At 39.1% G+C, this 22,964-nt stretch overlaps 1 protein-coding gene across 1 annotated transcript in view; it reads right to left on the bottom strand.

Moving 5' to 3' along the window:
• Positions 1-22,964, bottom strand: part of PHTF1 (putative homeodomain transcription factor 1) — a 71,839-nt gene that overhangs the window by 19,537 nt on the left and 29,338 nt on the right. Inside the window, exons 6-11 of the mRNA XM_068963942.1 lie at positions 10,968-11,124; positions 9,645-9,779; positions 8,208-8,367; positions 4,197-4,370; positions 4,009-4,098; positions 2,198-2,419 (exon numbers count right to left, since the gene is read on the bottom strand). Of these exons, the coding sequence (XP_068820043.1) occupies positions 2,198-2,419; positions 4,009-4,098; positions 4,197-4,370; positions 8,208-8,367; positions 9,645-9,779; positions 10,968-11,124 (938 nt within the window). The remainder of the gene's footprint in view (positions 1-2,197; positions 2,420-4,008; positions 4,099-4,196; positions 4,371-8,207; positions 8,368-9,644; positions 9,780-10,967; positions 11,125-22,964) is intronic.

The following is a 22,964-nucleotide window of genomic DNA, read 5'->3' as shown; positions in this document are numbered from 1 at the left end:
ATTTATTAAGCAGCTACTATTAACAGGAACTATGGATATAATGGAGAACAAGATACAAGGTTCTTGACATCAAGGAGTTTACAGACTTATAAAGAAGACACGATTAAATAAAGTTACTGCATAGTGTGATAAGGGAAGAGAAGAATGCTTTAGGAGCAGATTAAAAAGACTTCCTAAGGAAGTAGCAACTGAGCCAAGACCTGAAAGACAAAAGGGAGTGACCCAAAGGAATGAGTGCTGGAGAAAAGTGTGTTTCAGGAAAGACCCAGAAGTACATGAGGAAACTGGAAGAAGTTCAGTTGAGTTGTGAGACTCAACTCAACCATGTGAGACTGTATCAGAGCAAATAAACAGAAGCAAATAATCCAAAAGGAAAAAGAAAGCAATTAGAGCACTGTAAGGGAAATGGCATCAGATCTTAACTTTTAAAAAACAATCTTAGTATCTTTTTAATCTTACTCAATTATGCGGCTGAGGTGGGTCATAGCTGCAGTGCGCGGGCTCTGTGGTTGTGTGTGGGCTCCCGAGCCTGTGGACTCTCTAGCTGTGGTGCACAGGCTTAGCCGCCCCAAGGCATAGAGGATCTTAGTTCCCTGACCAGGGATTGAACCCATGTTCTTTGCATTGCAAGGCAGCTTCTTAACCACTGGACCACCAGGAGGTCCCAGATTTGTACTTTAGAAGCATCATTCCGGCTGTAGTGTAGAAAATGAAGCAAAAGGGAACAAGGCTAGAGAAGCTGTTCTAAGGATCCAGATGAGAGCTATCCACTAAGCAGGGTGGACAGAGATGAGCAGATGCAGGTATTATACAGCAGAATCGAGAAAATGTGATAATAGATAAGATACAGGGGATGGTGGGGGGGGGGGGACGTTGAGCGGGGGCAGTGGTGACATCAAGAATGGCCCCAAGGTTTCTGACTTGGGTGGTTAGTGGTGGCATTTAGAAATATGGGGACTAAAAGAAGAACATGTTAGGTGGGAGAACTGGGGAATGACGCACTCTACTTAACATGGTGAGTTTCGTCTTACCCTAGTTATTCTTACATATGCCTTAAAATTATACCGTAAATCACAAAAGTACAAAGGTGGAAATCATCATGATGCTATGCATAACTACCAAAGGCTAATGTAATTTAGATGAGTCTTCAGACTGAATGGAAAGAATATTTAGATTCAAATTTTGATAGCATAATTGGAGGGAAAAGTTTAAAACTTTAGTGATAAAGTATATGTTGTTTCCAGGTAGTTTATGAAAATTGTATACATTTAATGAAGCAGAATGTTTTTCATTATAATGTATAACCTAAATCTAAGGTATCTTAGAATTAAGAAAATTCAATAACTAAACAAATGAATATCCAACATCCACTATTTATTAAGTCATTGTGGAAAAAAGAAAAGAAAAACAAAACTAAGAAGAGTCATAATCATTGGCATTAAGCATAGGAAGGGCTGGTATGAAAACCATTTTTCAATCATTCAGTCCAGCCAGCAGCAGGACAAGCTCATGAAATAATCATTGCAGCTCCACAAGTATTTAAGTAGAGAGTAACCAACTGTCTGACAGAAATAGTAATAACCAAGCTAACATGTACTGGCTGCTTACTCTTTGCCAAGATTGTGCTAAGCACTTTAAATTATCTCATTAGATATATCACAGTATTTCTAAGAAGTAAGAACTGTTGTTACTACATGACAGAAAGTAAAAACATTTCTGAAGAATGAATTCCTAGATTGACTGGAAGGCTGAAATAACCGAAGAATCCCCATTTCCAGGCTATCTGATTTTATGATACTAAAAGAGAACGTGAACTTAAAAGCATCACTTGCTTTATACATTATTAGAGAAGAAAGCAATGCCATCTCCTAGTAATTCACATAAAACGCTGTGATATATCTGAAAATACAATGTGAGGGTACTGCAACCCTGCTCATATAAAATGAATATTAAGGATTATTCTAAGGAAAATAAGAAAAGGTATCAGGAAGAAACAGTTAGGTTAGGGGAATGAGAGAGTGCTTTCTTCTGAGCACTGAGCCCAACATCTTCACTTACAAATTACGCTCAATTTCTTCATCTCTAAATTAGGGATAATAAGGGCCCACCTTATAGGGTTACTGTAGAATTAAAAGAGATAATATGGTGCCCAAGTACATAGTAAATATTAGCTATTATTATCGTCACCTTTACAGACCTGCTGGAAAACATCCTCTTTGGGGTCCCGTTTGGTCCCTGAGTGAAGGGAGCGCACATGTGCCCCCTCACTGTCGCTGGTGACAGATGACCGGCACTCGGGGCCATGCAGCAGGTCATCCCATAACATGTCCTCTGTCTCCGAGTCGTGCCGGGTGCTCTCCGAGTCTCTTCTCAACATGTTGAGGCTTCGAGAGCCACCACTCATGCCAGACCTAGAGCCCTTCAAGGGAAAAAGAAAAACCAAAAAAAAAAAATTTCATTCATTTTTAAAAACAACTATATCTGAAATAAAATGAAAACAAGGCACCTACGGTGATGACTGGCATGCTCATAAACTGATCGCCATGCCTTTGTTGACAAGACTTCACATAACAATAATACACTTTCATATTTAAACGTGAACTCTGATGACTCTTAACAGACTATAAAAGAGGACTCTCTCTGAGAAGTATTGCCAAGTCATGGGATTGTTCAGCTGAGGCGCCCTGGGGTGGGATTGACTCCTGCAAACACATTCTGAGGGCCGACTCTGGGAGTAGGTGTGGCTGAGCCTACTGGCACACCCAAAGTGTCTTTTACTCTAAATACTGTAAGCTTGACCATAGACACAATCACATCTGGGAACTCAGCCAAACAGGGAAAAGGGTAATCAAGCAGAGGAAAGAATGGACATTGCAGCTCTCCTGCAGTATAAACATAAATATGAAAGTTTTTCCACAACCAAACAACCTTGCCAATCAAAACAAAAGCTACCACCATCTCCTCCCCTCATCTCTGAATTATAACGTCCCAAATGTACAATGGGCTTCCCTGGAAGCTCAGATGGTAAAGAATCCGTCTGCAACGTGGGAGACCTGGGTTCAATCCCTGGGTGGGGAAGATCCCCTGGAGGAGGGCATGGCAACTCACTCCAGTATTCTTGCATGGAGAAATCCCACAGGGCTAGTATAGTCCATGGGGTTCCAAAGAGTCAGACAAGACTGAGCAACTAAGCACAACACAGAAAATGTACAATATGTCCATTAGCTTTCATGATAAGCAGATTTACTGCTCCCATTTCTCATTTCTCAAATATCTGTCTTCAGCATCAATGCCACTTACACAGAAACAATGCTTAAGAATAAACTCCATATTCCAAGTGAATATTAAGTGGGTTTCCCTGGTGGCTCAGACAGTAAAGAATCTGTGTGCAATGCAGGAGACCTGGGTTCAGTCTCTGGGTTGGGAAGACCCAGGGAGAAGGAAACGGTTACCCACTCCAGCATTCTGGCTCTCATCATTTAGGGACTGAGGAATCTCTTTCTGGGCATCATCTATGATACTTTTATGATCAGATCAAAGACAAAGAGCTCATTCTTTTTCTTGGGTGACTAGTCATATAAAAGCTGATAGATTTTTTTTAAAAAGCTGCTAAATAGGTAGACAGTTGGAGGCAGAGGAAAAAGTGAAAGTGTCAGTCACTCAGTCATTTCTGACTCTCTGCGACCCTATGGACCGTAGCCCACCAAGCAGCTCTGTCCACGGAATTCTCCAGGCAAGAATACTGGAATGCTTGAGTAGCCATTCCCTTCTCCAGGGGATTTTCCTGACCCACGGATCAAATGAAGGTCTCATGCATTGCAGGCAAATTCTTTACCATCTGAGACACAGGGAAGTCCTTTACCCATTCCTTTTTCTTTTTTTTCAACTGGTTGTCCTAAAGTTATGTGTGTATTTGCTAGCCCCTCCTGTGCATCCAAAAAGAAAAACAAACCAGGAATGGATAAACTTATTACATTCAAGAATATGCCTTGAAAAAGGATACATTACCTGACTGAAGGCTGCTGATTCAAACTCTGATTCAGCCAGGCTATCTGAATCCCGCACAACAGGGCACCACTTGGAAGTGGTCTTTTTCACCTGCCAAAAATCAAGACCACAAATGACAGGAAAATACGTTAATACTTTGTTAGTTGGGGATTAATGCCTATACTTTAATAAACTAAAATAAAAATTACCTGAGTGTTTAGATGTCTTGAAAGTATTGATCTTCTACTCTTAATTTCACAACCGTTGTCACTTGAGGCCCCTTCCACACTCCTCCGCAGTATCATCATCTGTGTCTGGGCTTCACCGTCATCGTCACTTGACAGATCATCTGAAATCCCATTACCCAAACGCCTAAAAGACTCCTACAAAGACAGCAGCAATGTCCTCACAGGGGACCGCCCAGAAGGCTCTAGTAAGCTGTGTGTACAAAACTAAGAAGCAGTAAGAGTAAACTAAGTCAAAGCTGAACAGACCTACATATTCGCTGGTCTTAATAAAGAAAAATATTAAGCTTTCTTGGAACGAAATGATTTAAATAATGTAGAGGTTAGAAGCACAAGGCTTGAGTCAAAGTCAAGTCTGAGTCACAGCTCTTCTACTTATTAGCTATGTAACTTTCAGTTCAGTTTAGTTCAGTCGCTCAGTCGTGTCCGACTCTTTACGACCCCATGAATCACAGCACGCCAGGCCTCCCTGTCCGTCACCAACACCCAGAGTTCACTCAGACTCACGTCCATCGAGTCGGTGATGCCATCCAGCCATCTCATCCTCTCTCGTCCCCTTCTCCTCCTGCCCCCAATCCCTCTCAGCATCAGAGTCTTTTCCAATGAGTTAACTCTTCGCATCAGGTGGCCAAAGTACTGGAGTTTCAGCTTCAGCATCAGTCCTTCCAAAGAAATCCCAGGGCTGATCTCCTTCAGAATGAACTGGTTGGATCTCCTTGCAGTCCAAGGGACTCTCAAGAGTCTTCTCCAACACCACAGTTCAAAAGCATCAATTCTTCGGTGCTCAGCTTTCTTCACAGTCCAACTCTCACATCCATACTTGACCACTGGAGAAACTATAGCCATGACTAGATGGACCTTTGTTGGCAAAGTAATATCTCTGCTTTTGAATATGCTGTCTAGGTTGGTCATAACTTTCCTTCCAAGGAGTAAGCGTCTTTTAATTTCATGGCGACAGTCACCATCTGCACTGATCGTGGAGCCCAAAAAGATAAAGTCTGACACTGTTTCCACTGTTTTCCCATCTATTTCCCATGAAGTGATAGAACCAGATGCCATGATCTTAGTTTTCTGAATGTTGAGCTTTAAGCCAACTTTTTCACTCTCCTCTTTCACTTTCATCAATGTAGCTTTAGGTAAGTAATTAAATCTCTTTGGGCCTCAAGTTCCTCATCGGACAGGTGATGACAATAAATAAATCCCTCTAAGGTCAGGAACAAGACAAGGATGTCCACTCTCACCACTATTATTCAACATAGTTTTAGAAGTCCTAGCTATGGCAATTATAGAAGAAAAAGAAATAAAAGGAATCCAAATCAGAAAAGAAGTAAAACTCTCACAGTCTGCAGATGACATGATACTATACACAGAAAACCCAAAAGAAACTATCAGAAAATTACTAGAGCTAATCAGTGAATTCAGCAAAGTCGTAGGATACAAAGTTAATACACAGAAATCACTTGCATTCCTATACACTAACAATGAAAAATCAGAAAGAGAAATTAAGGAATCAATACCATTTACCACTGCAACAAAAAGAATAAAATATCTAGGAATAAACCTATCTAAAGAGACAGAAGACCTGTATACAAAAAACTATAAGACACAAATTAAAGAAATCAAAGATGACATAAACAGATGAAGAGATATTCCTCGTTCCTGGGTAGGAAGAATCAATATTGTGAAAATGACTATACTACCAAATGCAATCTACAGATTCAATGTGATCCCTATCAAAACTACCAATGGCATTTTTCACAGAACTAGAACAAAAAATTTCACAATTCATATGGAAACACAAAAGACCCTGAGTAGCCAAAGCCTTGAGAAAGAAGAATGGAGCTGGAGTAATCAATCTTCCTGACTTCAGGCTATACTACAAAGCTACAGTCATCAAGACAGCATGGTACTGACACAAAAACAGAAATATAGACCAATGGAACAAGACAGAGAACCCAGAGATAAACCCACACATCTACAGGTACCTTATTTTTGACAAAGGAGGCAAGAATATACAATGGGGCAAAGACAGTATCTTCAATAAGGGAGACATCTGGACATCTACGTGCAAAAGAATGAAATTAGAACACTACCTAACGCCATACACAAAGATAAACTCAAAATGGATTCAAGACCTAAATGTAAGACCAGAAATAAACTCTTAGAGGAAAACATAGGCACAACACTCGATGACATAAATCAAAGCAAGATCTTCTATGACCCACCTCCTAGATCAATGGAAATAAAAACTAGAATAAACAAGTGGGGCCTAATTAAACTTAAAAGCTTTTGCACAGCAAAGGAAACTACAAACAAGGTGAAAAGACAACCCTCAGAATGGGAGAAAATAATAGCAAAGGAAACAACTGACAAAGAATTTCCAAAATATACAAGCAGCTTATACAGTTCAATACTAGAAAAGCAAAGAAACCAATCAGAAAGTGGGAAAGGTATCTGAAGAGACATTTCTCCAAAGAAGACATACAGATGGCTAACAGGCACATGAGAAGATGCTCAGCATCACTCATTACTAGAGAAATGCAAACCAAAACCACAATGAGATACCACCAGTCAGAATGGCCATCATCAAAAAGTCTATAAACAATAAATGCTGGAGAGGGTGTGGGGAAAAAGGAGCACTCTTGCATTGCTGGTGGGAACGTAAACTTATACAGCCACTATGGCAGGCGGTATGGAGATTCCTTAAAAAGCTAGGAATAAAACCACCATATGACCCAGCAATCCCACTCCTAGGAATATGCCCTGAGGAAATCAAAATTAGAAAAAGACATGTGTACCCCAATGTTCACTGCAGCACTATTTACAATAGCTAGAAAATGCAAGCAACCTAGATGTCCATCTACAGATGAATGGATAAAGAAGCTGTGGTACATATATACAATGGAATACTACTCAGCCTTCCTGAGGAGTTTCTTCCACAAAAAGGAATGCATTTGAATCCGTTCTAATGAGGTGGATGAACCTAGACCCTATTATACAGAGTGAAGTAAGTCAAGAAGAAATATAAATATCGTATACTGACACATATAGAGGGAATCTAAAGAGATGGCACTGATGATTTATTTTCAGGGCAGGAATGGAGAAACAGACATAGAGAACAGACCTATGGACATGGGGGGACAAGAGAAGGGAGAAGGGGAGATGTATGGAGAGAGTAACACAGCAATTTACAATACCATATGTAAAATAGATAGCCAATGGGAATTTGCTGTATGACTCTGGGGACTCAAACAAGGGCTCTGTGACAATCAGTAGGGGTGGGACGGGGAGGGAGATTGGAGGGAGGTCTGGAAGGGAGGGGACATGCATGTACCTCATAGCTGATTCTTGTTGATGTATGACAGAAAACAACAAAATTCTGTAAAGCAATTATCCTGACATTAAAACATTAAAAAAAATAAATAAAAGCATCTATCTCACAGAGCTGTTGAAACAATTAAGTGTGTTACTACATGTAAATCACTTAGAATAGTGCCTGATTGCAGTAATGGCTCAAAAAAAATTAGCTCTTTTTATAATTCATAAATGTCACAGTCTAACAAATAATATTTCATGACTATAACATAAAGGTATAGCTATTTTTAGACATAAAGCAGAACAGCAGCTCTATCTAAACATAAAAATATTTTCCCAAACCTTAACACACACTATCCCTGCCTCTCTGGAAGATGACATGGCAGCCTCTACACCAATCTGTTCATTGAATCTACCAGCCTCCTCCTAAGTCTGGACCAGGGGCAGATACAACAGTAAGCTCTGGCCCTAGAAATTGGAAGAATAAGATAAAATCTTCTTATTATTCTTCACGGTGTTCTCCTTGTCATGTCCTTTGGTTTTACGTTTCAAATGACACAAACCTATTAGAATCTATTGTGTGCTTTTAGCAGAGTCTAAGAATAGAAAATTTTACACAAGGAAAGGACCAGGTAATGTTTATACTCATCTAAATCTTACCCTATGGCCCTTTTCTCCATCGGAAAATTTCGCTTTCTCTCTTGTTTGCCACGTTCTGATCTCTGGTCGACACTGTCTCTTCTTGATGATAGGATGCAGACAACCTGAATCATAGTCAGTTTCCGTCCCTCTGTTACATATTAATTTAACTCTTTTCATCCTATTTTTTTTAAAGGAAAAAAAAATGATTAATAATTAGTTTTCAGAAAGTAGTATCTTTCATGAAACCACTTTTCTCCTGAGGAGTAGAATATGTTAATCTGGAAATCAAGAAGATTCAGAAATCATGTTTTTCAGGCTCTCCAGCTTTCCTAAGGGTGTAGGAACCCAGAATCTAGTTCTCTCTCTCGTCTCCAAAGCCTTGGGTCACTTAATTGGGAGGAATCCTGTTCTTTTTGGTTTTGCAAGGAAGTAGGTTCACAGTCTTCCTCTCAAACACAAAGCCAACCCCTCCCTCACATTGCCTGTGTGTGCCACTTCACAGGATGTCTTTCCCGCTTCCGTCCTTCAAAGCCCAGTAACTCTCAGCTCTTCCATGACTCCTGCCGGCTGTCTCACCCCAGAATAATCACCCCATCTGCTGAACTGCATGGCCTTTAGTCAGCATGATACCATTTATGGTATTCTTACATTGTTGTGACTGCCTCATACCTGCTAGTTTTACTTTCCTAATAAGATGGTAAATCACTGAGAAGAGGAAAGTGCAGTGCCCAGCACAGTGTTCAGCTAAAGAACTCAAATGCTTCAACGAAAGAGTGTTAACTTATCTTTAGAAAAATATGTGGACACAATTTGTCTTCAAAAATGAAGCTGCAGAACACTTTACTTTTGAGTCACAAACATTAATATATGACAAAAAGAAGTATTTCTTCGAGTCACAGTACCACTGTCATGACCTAAAAAATCATGTAGGAGGTCGAAGTTGTCTTAGATTCATCTCCCTTTCTGTCCTACAGCCCACTGACAGCAGCCTCCTGCCCTGCATCCCACATCTAAAGAGGAATCAGCTCTCACACTGAAAAATACATCTCTTAAAAATTCTTCTTTCTCTCAAGATATTTGCCGATGTGGCTTGAAATATTTAATCTTTGAGAGTATTTATATTTCTGTAATCTTGTGGTCTAAAAAGCTATTAAAGATCAAACAGAAGGACACTTTTATGGTAGATAACTGGACTTACAGGTAATACGGCAGACACTGGGGACACTGTGAATAAGAAAACCATTCTAGAACTTTTAAAAATCACACCACTACGATAATATGCTTACATTGCATACTCCTAAAACCTAATCAGGTTATATACTATGCCAACACTAAAGTGAACACAAAAACAAGTAAAATTTCCATTTTATCGGAAGTATTAGTAAGTATTAATTTGGTGAAAATGTGAAAATTGGGAAGTATTAATAAGTGGGAAGTATTAATAAGACTTCCCACCTGTTGCCAAAGAGAGTCCTCCAAAAACTACCATTAAGGGGTGCAGATTCCAAAGTTTCCACTCCTCTAGCTTTATCAGAGGAGTTATTTCCATTTTCTCGGCTCCCATCACCATTCACAGTTTTTCGTAATTTTCTACAAAAAAATATTTCAACAACTTCAGATTATTCAAGACCTTTTCTATTTCTGCTTAGAATATCCCTACCATTTACCACCTGAAATTAAGTATAATGAACTTCTCATAATGAGGATAAATTATGCATGAACATTTCTGATTTAAGGGCAAAAACAGATTCCAAAGATACCAAAGGGTATCATTTTGTTCATTCATTAAAGAAATAGAACTGCTATTCAAAAATATTACTAGCAGGAAAATATTCTTATATATGACCAATAGTCTTTCCAGGAAACACTAAAAAAAAAATGAACAATTTCTTTAAATATGGATGTCAGAAATCTACCCATTTGGCACATTTAATCAGGGAAACATGAAATAATAGAAAGCAATCATTTTTTTTGGCTATCCTATGCAGTGAAAAGATATATCCTGTAAATACCAATGAGACACAACAAAACATTTAATTTCTTTAGAAAACATTAAATCAATTAAACTGAATTTTCAAGGAACATTCTTTTCTGGGGAGAAAAAAAAAACATGTATAGAAAATAACATTCAAAAACAAGTATAAATATGTTGAAATTCTTTGCACCAAACGAAAAAATCTTAAAACTCCTTGGGGGAACAAAAACCTATCAATACTCTGAGGAAAGATGACTTGTGGAAGATAACGCCATATATACTTTAAAAACGTTTAACAGTTCCAAAACCCATACACAGCACATGATCAGTAAAGACATGACAGGAATCCAATGTGTAGAAAAGTTAAATCTTTATTAAAAGTTTAGAACATGTAGAAAACAACTCTTTTTATTTACTGTTGAAAAAAGGTAAGAACATTAATACCATTAATCAGACATACTAAGATCCTTGTATATAGTGAATTTTCACCAAATTTTAAGACTGAATTGTGAAGAATGCTTTACAAAAATCATCATTTAAGGTAAATTTTAGTAAGGAATAATAGGAATTTTCCTTTTAAACAATTGTACTGAATGACCCCCTCCCGATTAAAAGTTTATGACAAAGTTTCTTAGCATCAGGGAGAAAAGTAAAAGTAAAGCACTCATTTCTTTCAGCCAAAAAAAATAATGAAAAAATATGCAAAAGAGGAAGACTTTTTATTTATTAATTTACTCCAAGATTTTGTTCTACAGTGCCTCTCCTAGAAAATACACAACCACAAGTGTAACTTCTTATCTCACCTTCTTCTCCGATTTCCATTGTTCCCTGATGGCCTTGTTATCTGAGTAGACACAATTTGACAGTGGACAGTTCCCATGAGTAACATAAGGCACAAGGGTCCGAGGACTTCACTTACATTCACGATAGGCATCATAAAATATAACACGAGTGCTATCACTGAAAAGAAAAGGTTTCAAAATAGAAACCATTAGGGCTCATCTTTAAAATCAGTTCTAATAACCATACAGATTATTTCTCCAAAAATCTGTCATGTAAAAAGTATACAGGTTAAAGCACATAATTTCCTTCAGTACAATCCACCTGCACATTAGCTGGGTGAAAACCTGAAGCCCTAGATCACAGAGCAAGTGAAAAATGATGTGTCCAGAGGATATGCCTTTCTGGCAATATGATAGTCTAGGTATTTTTAGATATTTCCACCACAAAACAACTAGCTGTTGTATAATCCTTTGTACTGTTGCTCTGCTCAGAGGAACAGTATTTTCCAAGGCCCAGAGTTACATGCAGCAATTAGTAGATCTAAGATTTGAACCCAGGCAGCTAGGCTCCAGAATCCTTTTTGAGAGGTGGGGGCCGGGGGGGTTGCACAGTGTGTCATGTGAGATCTTAGTTCCCAGACCAGTGATAGAACCCAGGCCCCTGCAGTGGAAGCATGGAGCCCTAACCACTAGACCAACAGGGAATTCCTAGAGTCCTTACTGTTAACTACTATGCTACATTGCCTCTCTGTATGTATGAAATGTCCAAAGATATAAAAAATGAAAGAAACAGAAAAATATTATAAATTATCTCCCAAAACTTCCAGATACAAGTTTACAGATTAGTTCTTTCAGACTTGCACATAAAGATGATTCTTGTGCTATACGAACTTTTCTATGTGGGGAAAGATTAATTTCATTCCCTAATACCCTGAAGTGGAGAAGATGATGGCACCCCACTCCAGTACTCTTGCCTGGAAAATCCCATGGACGGAGAAGCCTGGTGGGCTGTAGTCCATGGGGTCACGAAGAGTTGGACACGACTGAGCGACTTCACTTTCATTTTTCACTTTCATGCACTGGAAAAGGAAATGGCAACCCACTCCAGTGTTCTTGCCTGGAGAATCCCAGGGACGGGGGAGCCTGGTGGGCTACCATCTATGGGGTCGCACAGAGTCAGACACGACTGAAGTGACTTAGCAGCAGCAGCAGCAGCAATACCCTGAAGAGCATTCTTGCCCTGAAAACCCCATCAACAGTATGAAAAGGCAAAAATATATGATACTGAAAGATGAACCTCCCAGGTCAGTAGGTGTCTAATATGCCAATGGAGAAGAAGAGAGAAATAGCTCCAGAAAGAATGAAGAGGATGAGCCAGAGTGGAAATGACGCCCAGTGTTGGATATGTTGGGTAGTAAGTAAAGTTCAATGCTGTAAAGACCAATATTGCATAGGAACCTGGAATGTTACGTCCATAAATCAAGGTAAATTGGAAATAGTCAAAAAGGAGATGGCAAGAGTGAACATCGAAGGAGTAAAGGGCTGAAGACACTGAGACATCACAGCAGTGTTGGAAAATAACAGCAGCAATACATGTTCCACCCTCCACTCGCTGCCCGGACAAAATAACCTTTATGCAACAGTAAAACAAAAATATTTCAGATTAAAATACTAAGCATTTCTCACCAAAGGCCTGCATTACTTCTATTCCTTAAAATGTGGATCCTCAAGAAGGAATGAAGAGTATTGCAAATGGTAAATACCGTGGTAAAATTAAACACAATTTGTCATTTTACTCTACTTAAAATGTATAGGCTGATTTAAAACAAAAATTGTTATCTTGTGGGGTTTATATGTGCTTATAATGCATATGGCAACTGTATTGTAAAGGGTTCAATTCAGTTCAGTCGCTCAGTCGTGTCCAACTCTTTGCGACCCCATGAATCGCAGCACACCAGGCCTCCCTGTCCAGCACCAACACCCAGAGTTCACTCAAACTCATGTTCATCGAGTCAGTGATGCCATCCAGCCATCTCATCCTCTCTCGACCCCTTCTCCTCCTGCCCACAATCCCTCCCAGCATCACAGTCTTTTCCAATGAGTCAACTCTTCGCATGAGGTGGCCAAAGTACTGGAGTTTCAGCTTTCGGATCATTCCTTCCAAAGAAATCCCAGGACTGATCTCCTTTAGAATGGACTGGTTGGATCTCCTTGCAGTCCAAGGGACCCTCAAGAGTCTTCTCCAACACCACAGTTCAAAAGCATCAATTCTTCGGTGCTCAGCTTTCTTCACAGTCCAACTCTCACATCCATACATGACCACTGGAAAAACCATAGCCTTGACTAGATGGACCTTTGTTGGCAAAGTAATATCTCTGCTTTCTAATATGCTATCTAGGTTGGTCATAACTTTCCTTCTAAGGAGTAAGCGTGTTTTAATTTCGTGGCTGCAATCACCATCTGCAGTGATTTTGGAGCCCCCAAAAATAAAGTCTGACACTGTTTCCACTGTTTCCCCATCTATTTGTGAAGGGTAGGGGAATTAAATGAACCTAGAAAACGGCAAGGTTTTTATACGATAGGCAAAGTGCCCAGGTTCATTACTTGGGAGTAAGGAAAGACATGGAATGTTGGGAGTACCTTTAGAGCAAGTCATTACTCTCTTAGGTATTAGCCAAGAGAAATGAAAGCATATGTGCACACAAACATTTGTATCTGAATATTCATAGCAGTTATATTTGTAATAGTCCCATATTGAAAAAATTCAAATATCCATCAACAGGTGAAAATATAAACAAACTATGTCCTATTCAGAAAATGGAATGCTACTCAGCAATGGGAATCAAGTACAGATGCATACAAAAACATGAGTGAATTTCAAAATAATTTTCCTAATAAGTCAATCAAAAAGAGAGCACAAATCCTATTCTACTTTTACAAAATTCTAGAAAGTACAAACTAATCTGTAGTAGTAGAAAGCTGATAAGTGATTTCTAAGAGAGAACAAAGGAGACAGAGGAAAGGGATGAATTATAAATGGGCAAATGAAAACTTTGGGGAATGGTGGATTTTCTCATTACCTTGATTTATTATATACCTTGATTATATTTTCACAGGTGTATATATATGTCAATTGCATTGTATTGTACCCTTTAAATAAATTCTAACTATTATACATTCCAAAAAAAGTGTGAAAATCGACATTTTAGGAATCAGTGAACTAAAATGGACAGGAATGGGCAAATTTAATTACAATGACCATTATATCTACTATTTTGGGCAAGAAATCCTTAGAGGAATAGAGTGGCCCTTATAGTCGACAAAGGAGTTCAAAATGCAGTACTTGGATACAATCTCAAAAGACAGAATCACCTCGGTTCATTTTCAAGGCAAACTATTCAACATTACAGTAATCTAAGTCTATGCCCCAATTACTAATGCTGAAGAAGAAGAATGGTTCCATGAAGATCTACAAGACCTTCTAGCTGCTACCGCCAAGTCGCTTCAGTCGTGTCCAACTCTGTGCGACCCCACAGACAGCAGCCCACCAGGCTCCCCCATCCCTGGGATTCTCCAGGCAAGAACACTGGAGTGGGTTGCCATTTCCTTCTCCAATGCATGAAAGTGAAAAGTGAAAGTGAAGTTGCTCAGTCGTGTCTGAATCTTCACGATCCCATGGACTGCAGCCCACCAGGCTCCTCCATCCATGGGATTTTCCAGGCAAGAGTACTGGAGTGGGGTGACATTGCCTTCTCCAAGACCTTCTAGAACTAACAGCAAAAAAAAAGACGTCCTTTTCATCATAAGGGATTGGAATGCAAATAAGTAGGAAGTCAAGAGATACCTGGAGTAACAGGCAAGTTTGGCCTTGGAGTACAAAATGAAATAGGGCAAAGGCTAATAGTTTTGCCAAGAGAATGCACTGGTCATAGCAAACACCCTCTTCCAACAACACAAGAGATGACTCTACACATGGACATCACCAGATAGTCAGTAGTAAAATCAGATTGATTATATTCTTTGCAGCCAAAGATGGAGAAGCTCTATAGAGTCAGCAAAAACAAGACCTAGAGTTGACAGTGCCTCAGATCATGAGCTCTTTATTGCCAAATTCAGACTTAAATTGAAGAAAGTAGGGAAAAACCACTAGGCCAATCAGGTATGACCTAAATCAAATCCTTTCTGCTTATAGAATGGAAGTGACAAACAGATTCAAAGGACAGGATCTGATAGAGTCTGTGAAGAACTATGGATGGAGGTTCACAACATTGTACAGGAGGTGGTGACCAAAACATCCCCAAGAAAAAGAAACGCAAAAAGGCAAAATGGTTGTCTGAGGAGGCCTTACAAATAGCTGAGAAAAGAAGAGAAGCAAAAGGTAAAGGAGAAAAGGGAAGATATACCTATCTGAACGTAGAGTTTCAAAGAATATCAACAAAAGATAAGAAAGCCTTCTTAAGTGAACAGTGCAAAGAAATAGGGGAAAACAACAGAATGGGAAAGACTAGATATCTCAAGAAAATTAGAGATAACAAGGGAACATTTCATGCAAAGATGGGCACAATAAAGGATAGAAACAGTATGGGTCTAACAGAAGCATAAGATATTAAAAAGAGGTGGCAAGAATACATAGAAAAACTGTACCAAAAACATCTTAATGACCCAGATAACTATGATGGTATGATTACTTACCTAGAGCCAGACATCCTGGAGTGTGAGTCAAGTGGGCCTCAGGCAGCATTACTATAAACAAAACTAGTGGAGGTGATGGAATTCCAGCTGAGCTATATCAAATCCTAAAAGGTGATACTGTGAAAGTGCTGTACTCAACATGCCAGCAAATTTGGAAAACTCAGCAGTAGCCACAGGACTGGAAAAGGTCAGTTTTCATTCCAATCCCAAAGAAGGGCAATGCCAAAGAATATTCAACTATCACATAATTGCACTCATTTCACATGCTAGCAAGGAAATGCTCAAAATCCTTCAAGTCATGCTTCAACAGTATGTGACTCAGCAATTTTCAGATGCACAAACTGGATTAAGAAAAGGTGGAGGAACCAGAGATTAAATTGCCAACATCCACTGGATCATAGAAAAAGCAAGAGAATTTCAGAAAAACTTTTTGCTTCAGTGACTACGTTAAAGCCTTTGACTGCGTGGATCACAACAAACTGTGGAAAATTCTTCAAGAGATGGGAATACCAGACCACTTTATCTGCCTCTTGAGAAATGTGTATGTAGATCAAGAAGAAACAGTTAGAACCAAACATGGAACAACAAAACTGGTCCAAAATTGGGAAAGGAGTACATCAAGGCTGCATATTGTCACCCTGATTATTTAACTTATATGCAGAGTACATCATGCGAAATGCCAGGCTGGATGAAACACAAGCTGGAATCAAGATTGCTGTAAAGAAATATCAATAACCTCAGATATGCAGATGACACCACCCTAATGGCAGAAAGTGTAAAGAACTCTCTTGATGAAGGTAAAAGAGAAGACTGAAAAAGCTGGCTTAAAATTCAACATTCAAAAAACTAAGATCATGGCATCTGGTCCCATCACTTCATGGCAAATAGATGGGGAAAACATGGAAACAGTGACAGACTATTTTCTTGGGCCCCAAAATCACTGTGATGGTGATTACTGCCATGAAATTAAAAGATACTTGCTCCTTGGAAGAAAAGCCATGACAAACCTAGACAGTGTATTAAAAAGCAGAGACATCACTCACTTTGCAGACAAAGGTCCATCTAGTCAAAGCTCTGGTTTTTCCAGTAGTCACGTATAGATGTGAGAGTTGGACCATAAAGAAGGCTGAGTGCTGAAGAACTGATGCTTTTGAACTGTGGTGTTGGAGAAAACTCTTGAGAGTCCCGTGGACAGTAAAGAGATCAAGCCAGTCATCCTAAAGGAAATCAGTCCTGAATATTCATTAGAAGGACTGATGCTGAAGCTGAAGCTCCAATACTTTGGCCATATGATGTGAAGAGACTATTTGTTGCTGAAGACCCTGATGCTAGGAAAGACTGAGGGCAGCAGAAAGGGAAGGCAGACGAGGAGATGGTTGGATGGCATTATTGACTCAGTGATGTGAGTTTGATCAAATTCTGGGAGATAGTCAAGGACAGGGAAGCCTGGTATGCTGCAGTCCATGGGGTTGCAAAGAGTCAGACATGACTGAGCAACTGAACAACAACAACAACAATACCCTGATACCCAACAAACATAACAGCAGCAAGAAAACAATAAACTACAGACCTCGCAGACTCGTGGACATGGATACAAATCTACCTCTAAAATGTTAAGTACCATGAAGGCAAGGATATTTGTCTATTTTGTTCACTGCCATACCAAGATAGTATCTGGCACAGAGTACACAGGCAATTATTTGTTGAATGAATGATTAAAATACTTCAATGTAAATTTGACAATATAGCTAAAGAATAATTCACCAAGACCACATAGGGTTTATGCTAGAAGGAGAGTAGGAAATCTTTCTCAGAGCCTAAAAGAGTACTTGGCACAGACATGTTAGGCACTTAAGGAATTGCTGACTGAGACAGAATCTATGAAATTTAATATTTTAATAGGATTACATGTGCATACATGTCATCTCAATTACCCATTGTGTAAAAGGCCTTTGTCCCTGATTCCTGCGAGGTAACTCTTAAACTCTTGGAATTTCCCAAGTGTTGGAAAGTATCTTTGTTTTCATGATGGGTCCCTTGGACCACACCAGGTAATATATGCCAATAAAATGACTAAGAATAGGAGTAGCCATACCAGAAATACCAACTATGTAATTAGAGGGCTGGGGCTCTGAGCTACATTATATCAGCCTGATCTTTGGGGAGGGAACAGGAGCTAAAGACTGAGTTTAACTCCATGGCCAGTGACTTAATCAACCAGGCCTACATAATAAACCCTCAATGAAAACTCTGAATTCCAAAGCTTAGGTGAGTTTCTCTGGCTGGTCATACCTTGTGCATATTGCTATCCACCAGGGTTAGAAGGTAACACTTCCCTAAAGATGACAAAAACTTCCTGATTGGAGTCCACCCAGACTTTGCCCTGAACATTTCTCCTAATTTGTATCCTTCTGCTATAATAAAACTGTAAATACAGCACTTTCCTGAATGCTTTGAGTTATTCTGGTGAATTATCAAACCTGAGGGAATGAGTGGGGGACCCTGAAAGGCTGATCAGAGTAAGGATAGCCCTAGGGATCCCCAAAGTAAGGCTAGTATCTTGGGAAGGACTGTGCCTTTAACATCTGAAGTTTGGTCCAATTCTAGAAGTGAAAAAGCATTCCATAAAATTAAACATCTGTTCCTGATTTGTAATTAATCTTAAATGTCAATCTTTACTAAAATACTAGGAATATAAAAATATGTTGTTAACATGCTAAAGAAGATATAAGTAGCACTCACTTTGGCAGCACATACACTAAAGAACATATAAGCAAAACCAACATGCATCATATTAATGAAGCCATTCTGAACAGAAACAAAACAGGGTGACTTCTCTTACTGTTAACACTGCTCTAAATATGTAGACTAATTCTATGAAAGTAAATAAAATGTGTGGTAAAAGACCAACTTTTCATTACACTAACAATTTGGCTGTATAATTAGAAATCTGAGAGAAGTACTGAAAAACTGTTAGAAAAAATGAGAGTTTAGAAAACAGCTGGTTCTAACAATTTTAATACAAACTAAAATCTTGCAAATATAACAGCAAATATTAGTTAAAATACATAAGCAAATAAAAAGCTTCATACCTAAAGCAGCAACAACAAAAATAAAAACAATTTTCCTTTAATATGGAACTTCCCTGATAGCTCAGTTGGTAAAAAATCCGCCTGCAATGCAGGAGACCCTGGTTGGATTCCTGGGTCAGGAAGATCCACTGGAGAAGAGATAGGCTACCCATTCCAGTAGTTTTGGGCATCCCTTGTGGCTCAGCTGGTAAAGAATCCGCCTGCAGTGCAGGAGACCTGGGTTCAATCCCTGGGTTGGGAAGATCCCCTGGAGAAGGGAAAGGCTACCCACTCCAGAATTCCATGGACTGTATAGCTCATGGGGTTGCAAAGAGTTGGACATGACTGAGCAACTTTTACTTTCAAGCATCCTCTGATGGATGACATACATAAACAAAATGTGGTCTATACACACAGTCAGTTACTATTCACCCTCAAAAAGGAAAGAAATATTGGCACATGCTACAAATGGATAAATCCTGAAGACATTATGCTAAGTGATATACAGTATGATTCTATTTATATGAGGTAGCTAGAGGAGTCAAATTCATACAGTCAGAAAGCAGAATGGTAGTTGTCTGGGGCTGGGGATAGGAGGAAGTGGAGAATTATTGATTTAAGGGCACAGAGTTTCAATTTGGAAAAATGAAAAAAGCTCTGGAGATGGATGGTGGTAATGGCAGACTAGTAATGTGAACGCATTTAATATCACTGAACTGTATACTTAAAAATGTTAGATGGTAAATTTTACGTGTATTCTACCATATGGGAAAAAAAAATGAGCTTAACAAGATCTGAGCAAGCCTTGTAAGAAAAAAATAAATTCCTACAAAGCTTTACAAAAAGATATAATAGAAGACTTGACTAAAAGGAGAAAAGTATCAATTTTCTCTCTATTCCCTCCAAATATATATCTATATTTTGGAGTGGGGTATGGGGCGTTCCAGTCCAAATTTCAATTTTTTTTGGTCTTTGATCATGATGAAATATTCTAAATTATTTTGCAAAGAGTAAGCAAGTTAAGAACACCTAAGAGAAAATGTTGGAAAAAACAGAGTAACTGAGGAATACTTGTCCTGCTCAATGTTACTATATATTAAATTAGCTACAGTAATTAAAGAAATATGGCACTGATATGAAAATAACCAGGCAAATTGATGGTACAGAATATATGGTCCAGAAATGGACCACAGCATACATGAAAATTTAATATATATAATTTATCCCAACAAGAAAGGAAATTCTTTAATAACAAACATGTGGAAAAATATTTAACTTCATCCTTACAAGTAACCAAAGAAATGCAAATTAAACAAGCAAAATACTAACTTTTGTATATCAAATTAGGTAATAATTTTTAAAATTATGACAATGCCATTAAGATTGTGGTAAAAGACAATCTACTACTTTCCAAAAGAATTGTGACCAGCAGTTTCACTATATGCACTAAAAACCTTAATATGTTTAAGGTCTTTGATCTGTTAATTCTATTTCAGAGAATAAACTCCAAATATATAATATATGAAAAATTCTGTTCATGATGGCATTAATTAATAGGAAAATACTAAAAACAACCTAAATGTTCGCTATATGAGAAAGCTTATGTGAATTATGGTACTTTTATATAATGGAATATTAAATAGTTATAAAAAGTGTTTATGGTAAATCCTATGACAGACTCATACAGACTTTAAAATATTGGGTTGGCCAAAAAGTTTGTTCAAGTTTTTCCATAATTTCTTAACAGAAAACCCAAGAAACCTTTTTGGTCAACTCAATAGTTTGAAATGATGGTGTGTCCACATGATGGAACATTATGCAGCAATTAAATTATATTTTTGAAGACAATTTTTAAAAACCGATGCAGATAAAAGAAAATAAAAATCACCCCAAATTCTATCACCCTAACCCAACCTTCCCCTTTCACCTACTCTTTGTTCTAATTCACATCTATCTGCTCAGGAATCACTATATCTACATTGCTTTTTCAGGAAATGTTTCTGGTAAGCAATAGAGTACAGTGAAGAGCATACATTTGGTCCCTACACATAGCGAGAAGAGACAAAACATCAGGTAGTGATGTGTGATACACAGTCCCCTGTGACAGGGACTGAGGGGTGGCAGAATTATTTAGAAAGTACAGATACGGCAAGTTTATGAAAGCTACATCTGAGTGCAGATCTTAAAGATGAGAGAAAAGACAGTCATGTGAAAAGCCTTGCAACTATTTCAATCAGAAAGAAAAGCCCTGGGTGAGGAAAAGAAAAAGGCCTCTGCCTGCAGTCAGCAAGGAAGAAAGTGCTGAGACATGGCATCCGAGAGGTCAGCTGCGGAGCAACCACACAGGGCACTGGAAGCCCTGGTGAGGAGGTGTGGACTTCTATTCTAAGAGCAATAAGAAGTCACTAAAGGGTTTTAAGCAGTGAAATGTGATATAGTCTCCATTTCAAAAGATTTCTCTAACTGTTGTGAAAAGAATGATGGGTAGAAAGAAAACTCAGAATAGACATTGCTCCAGTGATCAAGGCAAAGGCATGCTGGGGCTGCAGCCTATGATGGTGGCAGCAGAGACTGAGTTAGGTGCTCAAGACACATGTCGGAGGTCAGACTTACAGACATGGTTACAGATGGGATGTGAGAGTTGATGACAGAGTAGAAGGGAGTGAAAGCATTAGTCGCTCAGTTGCGTCTGACTCTTTGCAGCTTCATGATTGCAGCCCACCAGGCTCCTCTGTCCATGGAATTCTTCAGGCAAGAATACTGGAGTAGGTAGCCATTCCCTTCTCCAGGGGATCTTCCCAATCCAGAGATAAAACCCAGGTCTCCTGCACTGAAGGTAGATTCTTTACCCTCTGAGCCATTAGGGTAGAACAGGAAGACTTAATTTTTCACTTGAAAATTGGGTGGTTGATGGAATCATTTAATGAAATGGGGGAAGATCTGAAGAAGAATCAGTTCAGTTCAGTCGCTCAGTCTGACTCTTTGCGACCTCATGAAGTGCAGTACGCCAGGCCTCCCTGTCCATCACCAACTCTCAGAGTCTACCCAAACCCATGTCCATTGAGTCGGTGATGCCATCCAACCATGTCATCCTCTGTCCTCCTTCTCCTCCTACCCTCAATCTTTCCCACCATCAGCGTCTTTTCCAATGAGTCAGCTCTTCACATCAGGTGGCCAAAGTACTGGAGTTTCAGCTTTAACATCAGTCCTTCCAATGAACACTCAAGACTGATCTCCGTTAGGATGGACTGGTTGGATCTCCTTGCAGTCCAAGGGACTCTCAACAATATTCTCCAACACCACCATTCAAAAGCATCAATTCTTCGGCACTCAGCTTTCTTCACAGTCCAACTCTCACATCCATATGTGACTACTGGAAAAACCATAGCCTTGACTAGATGGACCTTTATTGGCAAAGTAATGTCTCTGCTTTTCAATATGCTGTCTAGGTTGGTCATAACTTTCCTTCCAAGAAGTAAGTCTTTTAATTTCATGGCTGCAATCACCATCTGCAGTGATTTTGGAGCCCCCAAAAATAAAGTCAGCCACTGTTTCCCATGAAGTGATGGAACCAGATGCCATGATCTTCGTTTTCTTTAAGAAAGAAAGAAATGTCTAAGAACTTTAAGTTTCATCGAACTTTAAGCCAACTTTTTCACTCTCCTCTTTCACTTTCATCAAGAGGCTCTTTAGTTCTTCTTCACTTTCTGCCATAAGGGTGGTGTCATCTGCATATCTGAGGTTATTGATATTTCTCCTGGCAATCTTGATTCCCGCCTGTGCTTCCTCCGGCCCAGCATGTCTCATGATGTACTCTGCATATAAGTTAAATAAGCAGGGTGACAATAGACAGCCTTGACGTACTCCTTTTCCTATTTGGAACCAGTCTGTTATTCCATGTCCAGTTCAGTGTGTACAAAAGAAGATTGTAAAAAAAAATTGAAATTCAATTATATCCAAATACAACTCAAGTTCAAAATACCTATTAAATCTTCATATGGGAATATCAAATAGGCAGTTGGCTTTACAAGCCTATGCCTTCCCTGCTGAATCAGACGGTAAAGCATCTGCCTATAATGTGGGAGACCTGGGTTTGATCCCTGGGTTGGGAAGATCCCCTGGAGAAGGAAATGGTAAACCACTCCAGTACTCTTGCCTAGAAAATCCCATATACAGAGGAGCCTGGCAGACTATAGTCCATGTGGTCCCAAAGAGTTGGACACGACTGAGCGACTTCACTTTCACTTTCACTTTA

Source organism: Capricornis sumatraensis, chromosome 2, assembly GCF_032405125.1.
Source record: "Capricornis sumatraensis isolate serow.1 chromosome 2, serow.2, whole genome shotgun sequence".
NCBI lineage: Eukaryota > Metazoa > Chordata > Mammalia > Artiodactyla > Bovidae > Capricornis > Capricornis sumatraensis.
Note: the sequence above shows the minus strand (reverse complement) of the source record. Positions and strands in the feature narration are given on the sequence as shown.